This window comes from Capsicum annuum, chromosome 4 (genome assembly GCF_002878395.1).
Source record: "Capsicum annuum cultivar UCD-10X-F1 chromosome 4, UCD10Xv1.1, whole genome shotgun sequence".
NCBI classification, from domain to species: Eukaryota; Viridiplantae; Streptophyta; class Magnoliopsida; order Solanales; family Solanaceae; genus Capsicum; species Capsicum annuum.
In genome coordinates, this window is record NC_061114.1 from 211,480,943 (window position 1) to 211,495,858 (window position 14,916).

Sequence of the window (14,916 nt, forward strand, 5' to 3'; positions counted from 1 at the left end):
CAGATTACACTAGCTTTCAGTCAAGAGCATTTTCAGATTCCGTCTGTAATAAGTAACAACATAACCTAAAGAAAAACTAGCAGCATAACGTTCAGAAAGCTAAATTCACAAAAATCAACCTGTGGAGGAACAATAAAGAAACAAACTACACGACCAATTGCCATAAAGCTTGAAGCTTTACTAATTCAAGTGACTCAGCATAACCTTCATAAAGCTAAATCCACAAAAATCAACAAGGGTAAGAAAAAAGAAATAAATTGCAAATTCCATTGCAATAAAATTTGAATCTTTACTAATTCAAGTGACTCGGCATAGGGAACCTCGAAATATTGGTATATATAGAGGATTTTGATTCAATAATCCTCATGGAAATGACAATATAGACAAATATTGTTTTTTGGCTAGCTTAAGAACCTTGAACTACAACAAAATCTTCAACCCATACTTAGGAAATTGACTTGGCCTATAGGACCATGATATAAAATACGCAGTTACCAACCATCAATAATCATCCAATACAATCCCAACAACAACAGTATCAGCCACTAAATGAATTGGAGTACAATTCAGAATTTCAAACACTAACCTTGACAGTTTTGACTGTTTCTATCTGTGGCTACAAGTGTAGAGGTAGATTCTCTTGGCGAAGGAATAAACAATGCCGCTGTTGACACCTAATTTTGACCGCCCGACACTTTTTTTGGCTGTTATTTTATCAAAATTATTGATTTCAAATCTCAACATTTTGTACACATTATTCTTGTATCGAACAGATATTGATGTGCTATATTTATGATCTTTAAAACATACAAAATTATTTTATTATTTTTATCATCATTTTTTACAATTTTTTAATTTAAATATAACAATTTGCATAGTATTTCGTAAATCATTTTTTATAAATATGTACACTCATAATTTATAAATAAATTATTATTATTATTATCGATAATTTTTTATAATAATTTTATGTAACATTAATTTTTACATCGACGTCTCATTATTTTTCTTGTCATTATTACAATAGCAGCCAAATTTAATTTATTCTCTTATATATTTGAATTCTAGCCATCTTGTACTCAATTAATGTTAATTTTAATCAAATTGATATCACTCCATTTTTGACCCTTTTTTAAAATAATTTTAATCTTAATCGCTGATCAAAACTGATCCAACGGCTGAGATCCATCATTCTTTTATTTCCTTTTTAAAAAAAAAGAAACCCTAACCTTCTTTTTTTTTCTTTTCATCCGCCTCCACCTCACCTTCTATCTGTCCCTCTTCCTCTCTCCATTCAGCGTCGCCGACCAGCCACCGCCGTGGCATCGGTTCCCCATGGCCGGCAAAACCCCAAGATCATTTTTTCTCTCCGTTCCCCCTTCCTCCTCGCCACCACTAACGAAACCCCAACCCCAGTCGCTGTTGCTGCTTCAAATCCAAGCCACCACCGCCAAACCAGTCGCCGCCTTTCCCTCAACCTTTACGCCTCCGCCTCCGCCTCCGATAAAGCCACCGCCGACAGTCCATGTCAGACGAGACCAGCCGACCGTCACCATCAGCGCCGCCATCGCCCCCTCCATCCCATTCTCCGTCTGTCCAGCAGCCATCTCCATCGACGAACCCCCCTCAAAACACCAACACCAACACCAACAGCCGTGTCACCTTGCCACCGTTGTTCCTCCGTGCTACGATGGTGAATTATTTTTCCTCCGACCGCCCAACCGGTTCGAGTTCGGGAAAAATGTTCACGACAAATTCTCATAAATCCGTCCCAGGTTTGCGTATTTTTAATTTCACCTACTCTTTCTCTTTTTGTCTAATTTGTAGATTTGACATTGACGAAATATGATTATGAATTTTGACATAGTTCTTTTAATTTCATGTTTTCCCATACCTTCTAATTGACATATGTGAAAATGCCCAAATTTTGCGACCCTTCATTTAACCCTAATTTGATGAGTGAATATTAATATTCTTCCATTATTAAATTTACGTGATCGTCTTACTGCTGAAATGCTATTGAATGGGATGTCGGAAGCCTATTTGATACGTTCGAATACAAAACTTGTGCCTGTGAAATACTGATCTTTTTAATATATATATCATGTTATTTTGGTGATTAACTGTTTGGACAGATTTCTTTACAATTGTGGCGGATTAATTGATGTTGATCTTGTTTGTTCATTGTGATTAAGGCTGATACTAATTTTACTCATCTTATTATGATATATTTCGATCAACATGTTATTTATCATTTATGGAAAAGGAAACATTGTGATTGACTTTGCTGAATATTTATTTTTTACAATTGACTTAGTTCCCACATTAAGGAAAGTATCTTTTGATTGACCTTGCTAAACGTTTATTTTATTTTTTGGGTGAATTATTTTACGTGATTTCCTCACCTAATTTGCCAATTTACTTACTTGGCCTAATTTGCATCATTGCTTATTTATGTTATTAGAAAAGCTGTGTGGGTGCATTTATGATAACTTATCATATTTGATTTATTTTACTAATTTGATTTCTTCTAAATTATTTTTCCCTCTTTTACCGTTATCGTTGATTGATTGGGTCACTTAGTTAAAGAAAATTTTCACTTAATTGATTGATTAGCATAGTTTCCTTCTACTCAGTTGATTCAGTTTACTAATTGATTTCCTAGAATATCTTATTTTCCTTTCTTATCAACATTGAATTGATTCTATTACCTATTTCTCCCTTATTTACTCTCCCCATTATATAAACAACCCCTCCTAAAAAATGAGGATGACACTACGGAGAATCTCTACACTCTCTTTATTCTCCACATAAAAGGGGCTTTAAGCATTGTTCTCAAAACAAAGAATATTACTTTACTGTTTTTGATTCACACTTCATTCTTTCATGACGATTTGTGTTTGGACCCTGTGCTGCTTGATTCTCTTACTCTTGTTTGTTATCATCAACCGGTGAGTCTCTGTCGACGTAATTTCCTTTATACCTTATATGACGATGTTAATAAATATGTTTATGGGAATTATTCAGTGTTTGCTTGCTATGTTATGTCATATTCTCGCTTATACTGCTATTAAATATTGTCTCACGGGTGTAAATAGACGGTCTCGGGTATTTGATGAGTCACCGAAAAGTTCGTGGGAGGGCTGCACCTTTTTTTTCTTTGTTCATTGATTTATTTTTTATTCATGCAGATGTAATAACTTTGTATAAATCCGATGTAATAAAAAATTTGGGGACTGCTTGTGGGCGGGGACTTACGTGCTCTATGAATAGTATAACTAAGCACAACTTAGGTTTTATGTGTGTTACGTACTACGTAGATCATTTAGGCACATAATCCTAGGATTTATTAACATATGAATCGTTAACACTTAATCCACGATTTGTTAATTGATCCATGTAGAATTCTTGATTTTAGGATTTAACTAAATCCGACATACTAAATTAAATTGACTTCAAGCATGATTTTTAGCATGTTATCATATTAAAACTTTAAGCATGATTTTTAGCATGTTAGCATATTTAATTAGATTTAAATATGCTTCAAGAAACTACAAGCTTATTGATTCATGATTTACATGCTTAAATTGGATTACAAACTTCAAGAAATAAGAACAAATCTCAAGAAATCCTCCAGGAACCTTCAAGAATTAATCCTCTCAGGTATGTTCGGTGTTCATCTATGGGTTCTTTCACCCATAGAGTCCAAGGACCTTTTTTTAAAACTACAAGCTTATTGATTCATGATTTACATGCTTAAATTGGATTGTATTCATGTTCATGACATTAATTGAGTTTCAATCCATGATTAATTGTGAGTTCCATGAAATTGAAATAGTATGTATATTAAATTGTGTAATTCCCATGTTATAACCCTTGAATTTGCAAGTTTGGGCATTGTAGTTACAATGTTTATGTGTTGTTAATGATTATATGCATTAAGTTGTACTCTCCAAATGTTTGATAGAGTGTCCATGTGAATTAAATGGTGAAATCATGACATGCTACTAGATGTACAAGCGTATGCCCTACAATTGTTTGATAAAATGTCTCTATGAATGACTTATGAAAAAGTGGACATTGTTATACTTTTCAAGATCATGTCATGCTTTACTTTCTATGCTATAGAGTCCTGGGGGGTATTCGATACTCGAAAATCTAGTTGTTTACCTAGAGCTACAGTAGTTACAGAATAGTCTCAGTAATGTCACAATCAGTAGTACTCAGCTAATTACAGAACTCAGTGAAACTCAGTATTAGTCCAGTTCAGCTCAGTATAGTAATCAGTGTCTTTAGTTGGGAGTATGATTTAGCACCGAGTGAATCCAAGGACGAGGATCACCTGCCAGTAGAGGGTGTATTTCTTAGAAGTAGTCCTTGCATTCTGGAACTACGTAGCCAGCATAGGTTGAGACATCAACCTGCCAGTTGAGGATTGATGAGGTATTTTTACCTGTCAGTTGAAGGTACCACTGTTCTCATTTAGGGCACCTGCCGAATGAGGGTGACTCTTCAGTTGTCTTTAACCATGGCATGGTATTGACACCCTTCCAACTGAGGTTATAGGTTAGACCTCAGTTATCTTATTTGGGGTATGTCGGTTAGATGATTACCTCCCACAGTCTCAATCTCAGTATAGAACTCAATTCAGTTCTACACAATCAGGACTGTTAGACACAATCACTCAATATCAGTAATTTAGTTATCATTAATCTTAGATTTTAGTTACTCAGTATCAGAAATCAGTACTCAGCTTCAGTAAGAGCTTAGATATAGTATACATGTATATGCACAGTATTGCATACTCAGTATTTTACAATAGCTTCAGTTATCCATATATTCTTATTCAGTTACTCTATATCATTAGTCAGTTACTTTTCATCCATATGAAGCCCTGCATTCAACCTTACCTTATCTAGCACACCAGTACATTCCACGTACTGATGCATACTCTTTCTTTACTCTATGATGTATCATTTCATAGGCTCTGACCACACATAGACAGCTTCAGATAGCAGTAATAGATTCAGTATTGAGTCCTCTTCTATCGAGGATATGCTTTTATTTCAGTATTTTCATTAGCTTCAGTATTTAAGTAGTTAGGGTTAGTTGGGGGCTTGATACAAGTCAAATGGCCACCTTAATTGTTGAAGACATGATTGGAGGTCATCATTTAAAGGCTCAAGACTTGGTCATCCCGAGGGCACAAGAATATGTAAGGAAGACCCATTTTGAGCACAAGCAAGGCCGTGTGTGGAAGATTGCTTGGAGCATCGAAGACTTGAGGACTCACGGTTTTTGGACAACACTTAATGGGTCATGATTTGGTCATCTTTATTAAGGGTATTTTGGTCACTTCTTTGGGTCCAAATGCACTCCATGGCCACCCCACCCTTTAAGGGCATTATTGTCATTTTTTCTTGTCTTGTAATAGAATATAAATAGAACATTTTAGGTTTTTTTCTCATTAGTTGTTCATTGATGTAAGACTTGAAACATGAAACAGCTTTAGTTGTAGGGCTTGGAATAGACACCACACCGAAATGAGGGTAACTAGTGTGGATATCACTTGTGTTGTAATGTTGGCTTGAGACGTTGGTGTTTAGAGGAGATAAAGTTCATCTTGTGTCAACGTAGGAGTTAGGTTAACTGTTGTGTGTAGTGTTAAGGGTCCAAGGTTACCATATTCTTGGATTCTTAAGATTATACCAACCAAGGTCTAACTATCTGTCCATTTTGTTTATGTTGTAATCGTTTGTGTTCTTGTAATTCAAATTCGTGACTTGTTGTTCTTCATCTTGTTGTTGTTAACATAGTTTGTTGTTAGCTGTTTTAAGGTGATAAACACATCAATACATTGTGTTCTTCTTGTTGTTTGTTGAATCTGAGTGTGATCTTCAAAAGGGTCCTCGGATCTTTGATCTTGTGGACTGATTTTGAAGTGTGTTTTGTGTCATCCTTGTAATTCTTGTATCAAGACTTGTCCTACAACTCCACTTTCAGACTATTCAGTTAGAGGCTTTTCAGACTAGACTAATTTAGACAGTATTCAATTTTCAGATGTTATTTCAGTACTATATTTATCAGTATTCAGATTATGAACCTTATGACATTTCAGCCCATTTTTCATATTATTTCAGTATTATTATTCAGTGCTCACAGCAGGTACCAGTCATGGGTTAGCTTGTGGTCTTTCGGGGTCGTAAGCATCGTGTGGCTCTGGGGTGCAGACTCGGGTCGTTACAATTTTCCCACATACTAATTCATTTTTCAGCATAAGATTTAAGTATGTCAAGGCATTTTCAGCATATTCACATTAATTTCAGCATGTTAATATATTTTCCTCGTGTTAATTCACTTTCAAGCATTAAACGATGTATTTCCCACGTGTTAATGAACTTTTTAATATTAAAAATGTTTGCGGTAATTTTCAACATGTGTTTGCAACTTCCTACACTATCATTAGTTTACAACACGTCTTGCACAACATGAGCACAACTCTTTGACATATTTACTTCACTTTGACATGCTCTCTTAACAAATTGGCAACACATTGATAGCAATTACTTCTCGCTTAGAAATCATGTCTATAGGTTAACTAAAAAAAATAATTATTTGTCTTTACATGTTAATCACATTAATCAATTTTTTAATAAACAAAAGGCTACCTTGAGATTATTATGTGCTAAGTGACATCCAATGTGTTAGGCGCTTTGAGTCTAGGAAAACATAGTTTTATTTGTCTAGACCACAAATCCGAATTAGCAAAGCTCAATGTCTCTTGGATGACAAGTGGGACGATAGGTATTTTTAAAACGTTAGTTTTATCCTTTCTTTTAGAACGCTCTTAGGCTTGACAACCAACCTAGGTGGGGTGAGACGCATAGTCATTCGGAAGTGATGATCTCCAGAGACATTACACGATATTTGACATTGTTACTTGTTTATGAATTCGGCTAGTGGGTCGAATAAGGATTAAACAAGTTGGGGTTCTGATTCGAATGAAACCAAAAACTTTCCTTTCTTTGTTGTTTTGAATTTATCTTTTTATCTACTACACATGTTTATTTTTTTGGGGTGGGTAGTTTATTATATATGCAGTCCCCTTTATTATAATTTATGCCATTTCTCTTTCTTTGCTTGTTTTATTTACATGTTTTATTGATTATATCATTTAGGTGATTAATAATTAGAAATGACAAAATAACATATTTGTTTATTCATTACTCTATCACTTAGTTAAACATTAAGTTAATAATAAAATAAGACACCTTTATTTGATCACGTAAAATATGAATTTGGTCGGAAACCGCCTTTGTGGACCTCGAAAGGTGCCTAAAACATTCTTTTTGAGGTCTAGTGAACTAAGACTAAAACGACAAAATACGTTTGTAGTTAGTCTAGATCGGTGTCCTAACGCACCTTAATTCGTTAGGTGGAGACTCTTCACACTTTGCTTTAAACAATCCTAAAAAGAGTGGTCATGTCGAATCTCGTTTTTCGCGAGAAAAATGAGCCACGACAACTGCTTGTATCTTAGAATCAATTAATCATGCATTCTGAAATTGAGCAATTACATCTGCAATAACTTCTCGAATGGTTCTCTTTTGTTTCTTAATTTGATCCTTCATTTTTTGCATCCTTTCTTGCATTTGTTGCACGACATCATTGGTGGCCTTTAAAGTTGGTTCAGAAGTTCCATTTATTCTTTTCAAGAAAGTCTTTGTAACCACAACTCCATACAATCCTACACATTCAGGATGTTCAGGACCCATGACTGCTGAAAATGCATCAATAGACTGGTCATTTACACCCTGTTGCGTTTTAATTTCCTTAATTTCAACCTAATAAATCATATTCAAGTATTACAAATTAAGAACTGGATGTCAATATAAACTTAAAATAGATAAGTTTCATACAATTTTACTAGTGGTGCTTTCATTTGACGTCTTGTATGTACGACCAGGTTTTCTTGCTCTTGTGACCGCAAACATATCCTTCAGCGACAAAGTTTCCCCTTCTGTTTTTTCTTTTCATATGAAAATGAATATAAAAAACCACTTAAATGACAAGTTAAAACTCAATAAGAAATAAGAGCACACACCAATTTATTGCGAATAAAAGCAACACTCTTTTTGCCTCAGCTTCTTTCGATTCTCAGTATTTGTTTTGCACATTTTCTGCAAAATGAATCAATAACATTAACTAATGTAATAATGAATCTATAGAACTAATAGTAATATGATCACAAATGTTGAAATACGTTTTACCTGAAATTTTTCAGACTTCCAATATATGAGAAACTCTTTAAATTGACATTTTGAAACACTTTCCGGCCTTTTCGCCATTCAAACTTCATCATTGTCATATGGATCGTAATGTCCTTCCTTCAAATCAACTCTATGCTTTCTCCAAGATTCTCGAAGTCTTTCCAAAACCCAGCCTTCTGCGGCAGCATCAGGAATATGATATTTTGACAAGAAGTTGGTGTCATTCAGGTAGGACAACAACAAAAAAAAAATCTGCACCAAAAAAGGATTTGTACTACTATTGTTCCATATATTAACTGGTTAAAAATGTTCTATATATTATGACCCCATTTGTAACAGTCAATATATTAACTGGTTCCACATATTTCTTTAAAATATATAAGCCTTTGATTTTCTTACCAATACCAATCCCCTTCAAATTTGAGAGGTCCTGCCACACTCGAAGGACAGAATAAAAGGAAACAAAGCACTGGAGATCACAGTGAGTTTAGAAACCCGAGTATAATCCCATAAATCCTTTTTAGTATCCATCAGCCTCCAATCAAATATATCCAATGGGCAAAGGATCGCATTCTTCGCCAATGTGCCAAGCTGACTAACTCAATTACAAGTTCATTACTAGGACCAACGGGTTGATTTTGCCGATTTAGTCTGAGCGGTTTTTTCTCTTGTCGACTATATACCTTGTACATTTGTGTTTTGACTTTTGTTTTTCTAGTGGGAGGCCTTTCAACTATAAGAAAATAGAAAAAAATTAGAAGTCACGAATGAATTCAATAAGTTTCTAAGTTATATGTTACCTTGTTCTTCTGAATGTTCAGCTATTATCGAAGTGGATGAATCAGCCATTTGAACTTGATCCTCTACATGTTGCACATCATCTGCATGTTGCTCCTCTCCAACATGATACTCCACTATAGATTGTTCAACTTCTTGAGATGCTGGTTGTTGTACTGGTGGTTGTTGTTTTCCAATTAATTCAAGAAAATTCTCTTTCTCCGATCGTATAGCTTTAAATATTTCATTTGTTGTCAATAATCTTCATGTTCTATTTGTCATGGCTAATAACGATCCAGGTTTAGTAAATTCCTTGTTGTTTGCTCTTTTGTTATTTTTTGAAGGCCTTTGTTGATTCACTTTTATCCAAACCTGCATAAAAAGTTTATGGACAACCTGATTAGTACAAAACAAATTTGTGTTCAAACAACTATTCATATAGAAGATTTATGAATCCCCCTTTAATATCCTTCAAGAAAAGCATGCTCATGATCCTTGGAAGGTTTTGGTTATTTGCATTATTCTAAATTGCACCACTAGCGTGCAGGTAATTGTTGCCAATGTTTCCTTCCTTTAGTATTCAACAAACTTATGATTCTTGAGATGTTTGGTTTATGTGGCTAGATAAAGTTTTATGCATATTAAACAGCAGTATCTTATGGGTAATTAGCAAACAAAATTTAGACCTTCAAGTAATGTATAGGCAGATTTTCGTGTGCAAGAAAAGGGGATATGCAGGCAGCTAACTGCTTAATTATTATGTGAAAGTATCAACTAATTTATTGTTTTGCATTAACTTAAAAGTACTGGTGGACCTATTTTAATAAACAGTATGTAAGCCGCAGCTAATTCTGTTCTCTTTTCCTGTTGATTGTTGATCAGAAGTGAAACTACCTGCAGGGTATCTTGGTAAAAGTAGCAAGGATTAGTGTGAGGATGAGAACAACAAATAACTATTTTCTCCATAAATCTCCAAAATCCATAGTTTGTCCAAATTGTTTCACAAGGATAGGACTTCACTCTCATTGATATTATGCATACTCAAGTCCTATAAGATCGTAACTATAGTTAGTTAATGGAGTAGTAATTTTTCAGCCGAGGAGAAGTGTAACACATATGATCCTTAATCTTGTTCCAGTTGATAAGACCTCTAAAATTTAAGAATCAACTGAAAGAACCCAGTGGGGGAACTATTGGAAGAGAAAATAAAGGAGCACAGAGTGTTGGAAAATTGGGTTAAACTTACAGGTACCAGGATTTTTGCCTCCTTTGGTATAGGCGTATAACCAGACTGTGGCTTGTAACTGGGATTCAGTTTAAGAATCTCCCCTGGATATGAATAAAAACTGGTAAGTTGTATGGTGCATTTGATAATATAAGAGAAAAAGTTAGTGACTCGAGGGATCAATAGCAGCATACCAATGGCTTCCCATCTTTCAAGTTCCTGTGATGTCACACTCTACATCCACAAAAGACATCACCTTTTGAAGCTAAGCAATACAAAATTTGAACTAAAAATTCTTAATGAGTTATTTTACCTAGTCACTATGTTGATGATCTGAAGACTCGTAGTTGAATATGAGTCTTTGCAGCCTTTTCCCCCCAAACTCCTAGAACTCAGTAGTTGTGTTATTTGATCCACATGACTCTACCCAAAATTTGTAAGGCACCAATATCGCTTAGTGGCACCTGGAGTAGGAAATTGATAAAACATAAAAGACATTTACACAGAATTACACTGTTTTTTTAAGACCCAATGGCCAAAAGGAAATTATTATTTACCATCAAAGCCATGCTCCATCAATATAATTGAGGTGATAAATGCATGAAACATTTTTTAAGGGGGGAGAGAGGGCGAGGGTGAAGAGTGATTGTGGTGCTGGAGTTGCAGAGTTACAAAGTTCTTTAAGAAATGATCAAACTGAAAATAACAGGAACAACTACGGATTCCCGTCTGGGATGATCTCCATGTCCCACAAATGTATGTGAATGTAATTGTGGTTTATTTTGATAATTCCTCGAACTCCCTAAAATGTTATACTACTTGTGTTGGGTCCTCCAAAAATACACCACTTTTGAAGAATCTGACACGCACCGGTCGGTACTTTTGAAGAGTCTGAGAACCATACTTTAGTTCAGTTGTTTGATCAATGCAACACAATACTTATATATATGTATCTAAATGTGCAGTTACACATAACCTAACATGGTAAAACTGAACTTTATGACTATGCTTTGTAGTGCCCTTGTCCATGTTATGGATTTTTTAGTGAAAGACATGCCGTGTTATGATTATCTGTATCTATACGAAAAATCATGCATAGATTTAACATGGGAAAAAGGGTCATATTTTCCCCTGTACTCTAACTAAAGGATCATATTTTCCCTTCGTTATACTTTTTGAACAAATTTGCCCTTACCATCCAACTTTGGGCTCATATTTACCCCTTCATCTGTTAACCGACTTGGTTCCATCCTAAAATTTCCTACATGGCAATTTTATTATTAAATTGAAATAGAGTCAATCCTTCTTCCTATTTTAGACCAGCATACCCACAAAAATAAACCTCTTTTGCCAAAAAAAAACCCCGTAATCTCCATTAAAGCATAACCCAAAACTAAAACCAAAACCAAAATTAAAATCAAACCAAAAAAATGTGTTGTTCAATTCATCAAAATCCGCCTTCTCTAGAGTACTTCTAAGTTCCAACCCTTTTAACAACAAATCGATTTGAACTTGGAATTTCAAGTTTGATTCCCCGGACACTGCGCATAGCGGTAGCTTTACTGCACCGGGCTGCCCTTTTGCCCTTTGTGTTACAGATTCACTTTAAAACTTAAAGCTTTGTCCGTCAATGACGGAAATAAGAATGATGTGGTGGATATGTGGACTTACTAGGGGTGGACTCATGTCACGCAGCTGCATGGTATTGGAAAGTGAGGGAAACTACCATTTGTCCCTGAGTAAATATTATATTTTAGCTTGGAGAAACTGACTTGATAAATTTTTTGCTTTTCAGGTATACAAATTGACTTAAGTCCTTTTCTTTCCAGGTATGCAGCTGATGCATATGCAATATTTTGTACAGGCAAGTGGGATTAAGTACAGCCGGGTGATCATATGCTAAATAAATACTGGGATTTCCTACATAAACTTCGTGCAATTGGCTTAGCCTGAGGGTTCAATGTATTTGAAAACAAATAATGCATAGTTGGGGGATTATATTTTGGGGGTCAGTTACATATTTTTGGTAGATTAACCTCTGGACTTTTTTGTGGTCTATATAGTAAAGCTTAAGCCATTAGAAGTAAGTGCTTTCCGGAGGTGGTGTATTTACCTAGGCAGCTGTTTAATATATCATCTAAGACAATGAGCTTCAAAGAATAATAAGCTGAATATGGAACTAACAAATCTATGCAGCCGACAGATACCACGACAGTGTAATTCCCACACAGAGTTGTTATACTAAGTCACTAAAGGGAGTAGACTACGTTTATCATAACAGTGGTATATTTGGACCTTCTAGCACACCTAGACTATCCCACCACATACTTACTATCTCCACAAGTTACAAAACAAAATGATGAATACCCAACATGAAATTCAGCAAAAACAACGAATACCCAACACAATAATCCAGCAAAATGACCAACACCCAACATGAAATTCAGCAAAAACAAAGCAAAAAGATGAATACCAACATCAAGTTCAACAAAAATAACGAATACCCAACACAACAATTCGGCAAAATAAACAACACCCAACATAATGATTTAAAGAACAGAATCGGAGACCTACCTGAGAAGAAGACCTTTTTCGGAGAAGTAAAATCGCAAAAGAACACCAGAGAAGAAGACCCACTGAAATCTTGCCATAGACCTACTAAAATTTATCACTTATCACTAAAATCACAGAAGAGGCCATCATTTTTTCAATCTCCGACCATGTTCTGAGGCTGTTATATATCTCCGGCCAGGTGTTGTCGAGTATTGAACGAGAAAAATGGTTGTCGGCGCTGGAGAGAAGAAAAATGGCGCTGAGAGAGAAAAAATTGGGGTTTCCTAACCCTAGACCGACAATTTGACTTGTCCTAAATTGAGTCTGAGAGAAAACTTATTTTAATTTTTTAAAAATAAAAATTACTAAAAAAGGCGGGTAAAATCAGTGTTGGAGCAAAAATTCTCGCGTAATTTCATATTTTAGCTGATATAAAATATGGGATGACTTTATATCTGTTACCGTAGATATCTATTGGGACAGTTATAATATCTGTTATCATAGATTTTATTTTTGGGATGGTTTCGGAGCTTATGCGATGATTATCTTTAATTATTGTCCTAATACATTTTATAATAATATGCGATAGTTGTAACCGTCGCTATAGCTTATTTATAGTAACGGTTATTTAACCATCGCTAATTAATTGTCCCCATAACTATCATTTCTAATAGTGATTTTAGCATAATGTTTTCTTGTTCGGCTTCAGGGTTAAAGCTTTTTTGGATAATCTTAATTGATGTTTGATTATTTATTTGTAGTTTAATTTATTCTAGATAAATTCTCAGGGAGCAAATTATATTGTAATTATTCGTTTGTGATGGTTATCTAATATTTTTATGTTTATTTATTCATTTATTTATTATTTCTTTATTTTTTACAAATTTAAGCTCGAAGAATGACTTGAGGATTTACCCATATCCTTTCATAATTTTTATCAGCTCTAAATCCACGTTTAAAAAATTTGGTTAATTCTTTAGCCTAAAGTATTAATCCGAATAAAATTATTAAAATTAAAATTATATTGAAACTTCGATATTTAGTTTATTGCATTACTTTGAAATAAAATAATTGGACAAGTTTTAATAAATTTTATTCATTTTTAAATGATATTTTTGAATAAATTCAAGACTTTTTAAAAATAAATTCAAGATTTTTACAACTTAAAAAGTTTTTAAAATTAGCCAAATAAGTTTAATCCGTCGGAAATCAGACTTTGTGGATTTTCGAAAGTGCCTAACACCTACTTGAACCCTTATTTTTAAAAAAATTACCTTTGTTAAATAGTTTTCTTAATTTTCTAAAAATTAAGTGCCGACTCTAAATTATTTTTCAATTAAATCAAATAGACTTCTTCTTTAATTTTCGCCACGAAGTTATGGAACGTTTTTGACTAATTTCGAAAATGGATCGTAACACACTATTCAAACATTGAAATATTGAGAGTTAAAGAATCAAATAGTAAATCACAAAAGATTTTCTTTTCAACAAGCACCTTAGGTGCATCGATTTATAACAACATTGTAACGGTGGAAGTCATTTATAGGATCAATCACATTGAGCAAAAAACAAATTCAAGAGAAGTCTCCTTTCACTCCATACATACCAATTTACACAACCAAAATCAGAAATATAAATTGCGTACGTATGTATTTATTTTCAAATAGTCAATCTAAATAAGGCAGAATTGTACACATGCATGTAGAAATTTTTCAAAAGAAAAGGAAAACAAACACAAGTACGGCTAGAAGATTAGCAGCAGGCATATTTTGGGATGAAAAAGTGACAAATTTCAAAGCTAGAAGGAGGAGAAAAGTCATACAAAATAGCCGAAAGCACAATAAAGCCAAATTGAACCTTCAAAGTGACTTGTATCGCAACAATTTCAATCTTCCATTGATGGATTTCTTGAAATGGGAGAATGGGAGAAACGCAATTTTTGAATATATAGTATAAGCAGTTGTTGGTCAACACATAGATGTAAAACTCTTCCACGTATTCAACAACTAATTAAAAAGAACCACAAAATGCAATAAATTTAAAATGTCCATTGTACATTTTATACTGATGTACAACGATTCTATGATGTGA

General features: G+C 34.2%; 1 protein-coding gene and 1 long non-coding RNA gene across 18 annotated transcripts; one reads left to right on the forward strand and one right to left on the reverse strand.

Annotated features, from left to right (window-relative positions):
• Window positions 1-1,224: 1,224 nt before the first annotated feature.
• LOC124897715 lies at window positions 1,225-12,432 on the forward strand. Of its 2 annotated transcripts, none has more exons than XM_047410969.1 (2): window positions 1,225-1,775; window positions 12,102-12,432. In XM_047410969.1, exons 1-2 carry the CDS (start codon window positions 1,526-1,528, stop codon window positions 12,173-12,175), a joined length of 324 nt encoding a protein of 107 aa, XP_047266925.1. In that variant the 5' UTR covers window positions 1,225-1,525; the 3' UTR covers window positions 12,176-12,432. The 2 variants fall into 2 exon arrangements, with proteins under 2 accessions (XP_047266925.1, XP_047266926.1); XM_047410970.1 differs by lacking the exon at window positions 12,102-12,432 and adding an exon at window positions 6,154-6,436.
• On the reverse strand, window positions 7,673-13,372 carry LOC107867440. 16 transcript variants are annotated; one of them, XR_007054602.1, is made up of 9 exons: window positions 12,847-13,176; window positions 10,586-10,736; window positions 10,467-10,506; window positions 10,294-10,376; window positions 9,071-9,419; window positions 8,271-9,003; window positions 8,105-8,180; window positions 7,920-8,029; window positions 7,673-7,844 (listed from the first exon to the last, which is right to left on the reverse strand). It is a non-coding gene; the product is annotated as an uncharacterized LOC107867440 (long non-coding RNA). The 16 variants fall into 16 exon arrangements; XR_007054600.1 differs by having other exon boundaries at window positions 7,673-8,029; window positions 8,271-8,522; window positions 8,670-9,003; window positions 12,847-13,172; XR_007054598.1 differs by having other exon boundaries at window positions 7,673-8,029; window positions 8,271-8,446; window positions 8,670-9,003; window positions 12,847-13,170.
• Between the last annotated feature and the right edge of the window lie 1,544 nt (window positions 13,373-14,916).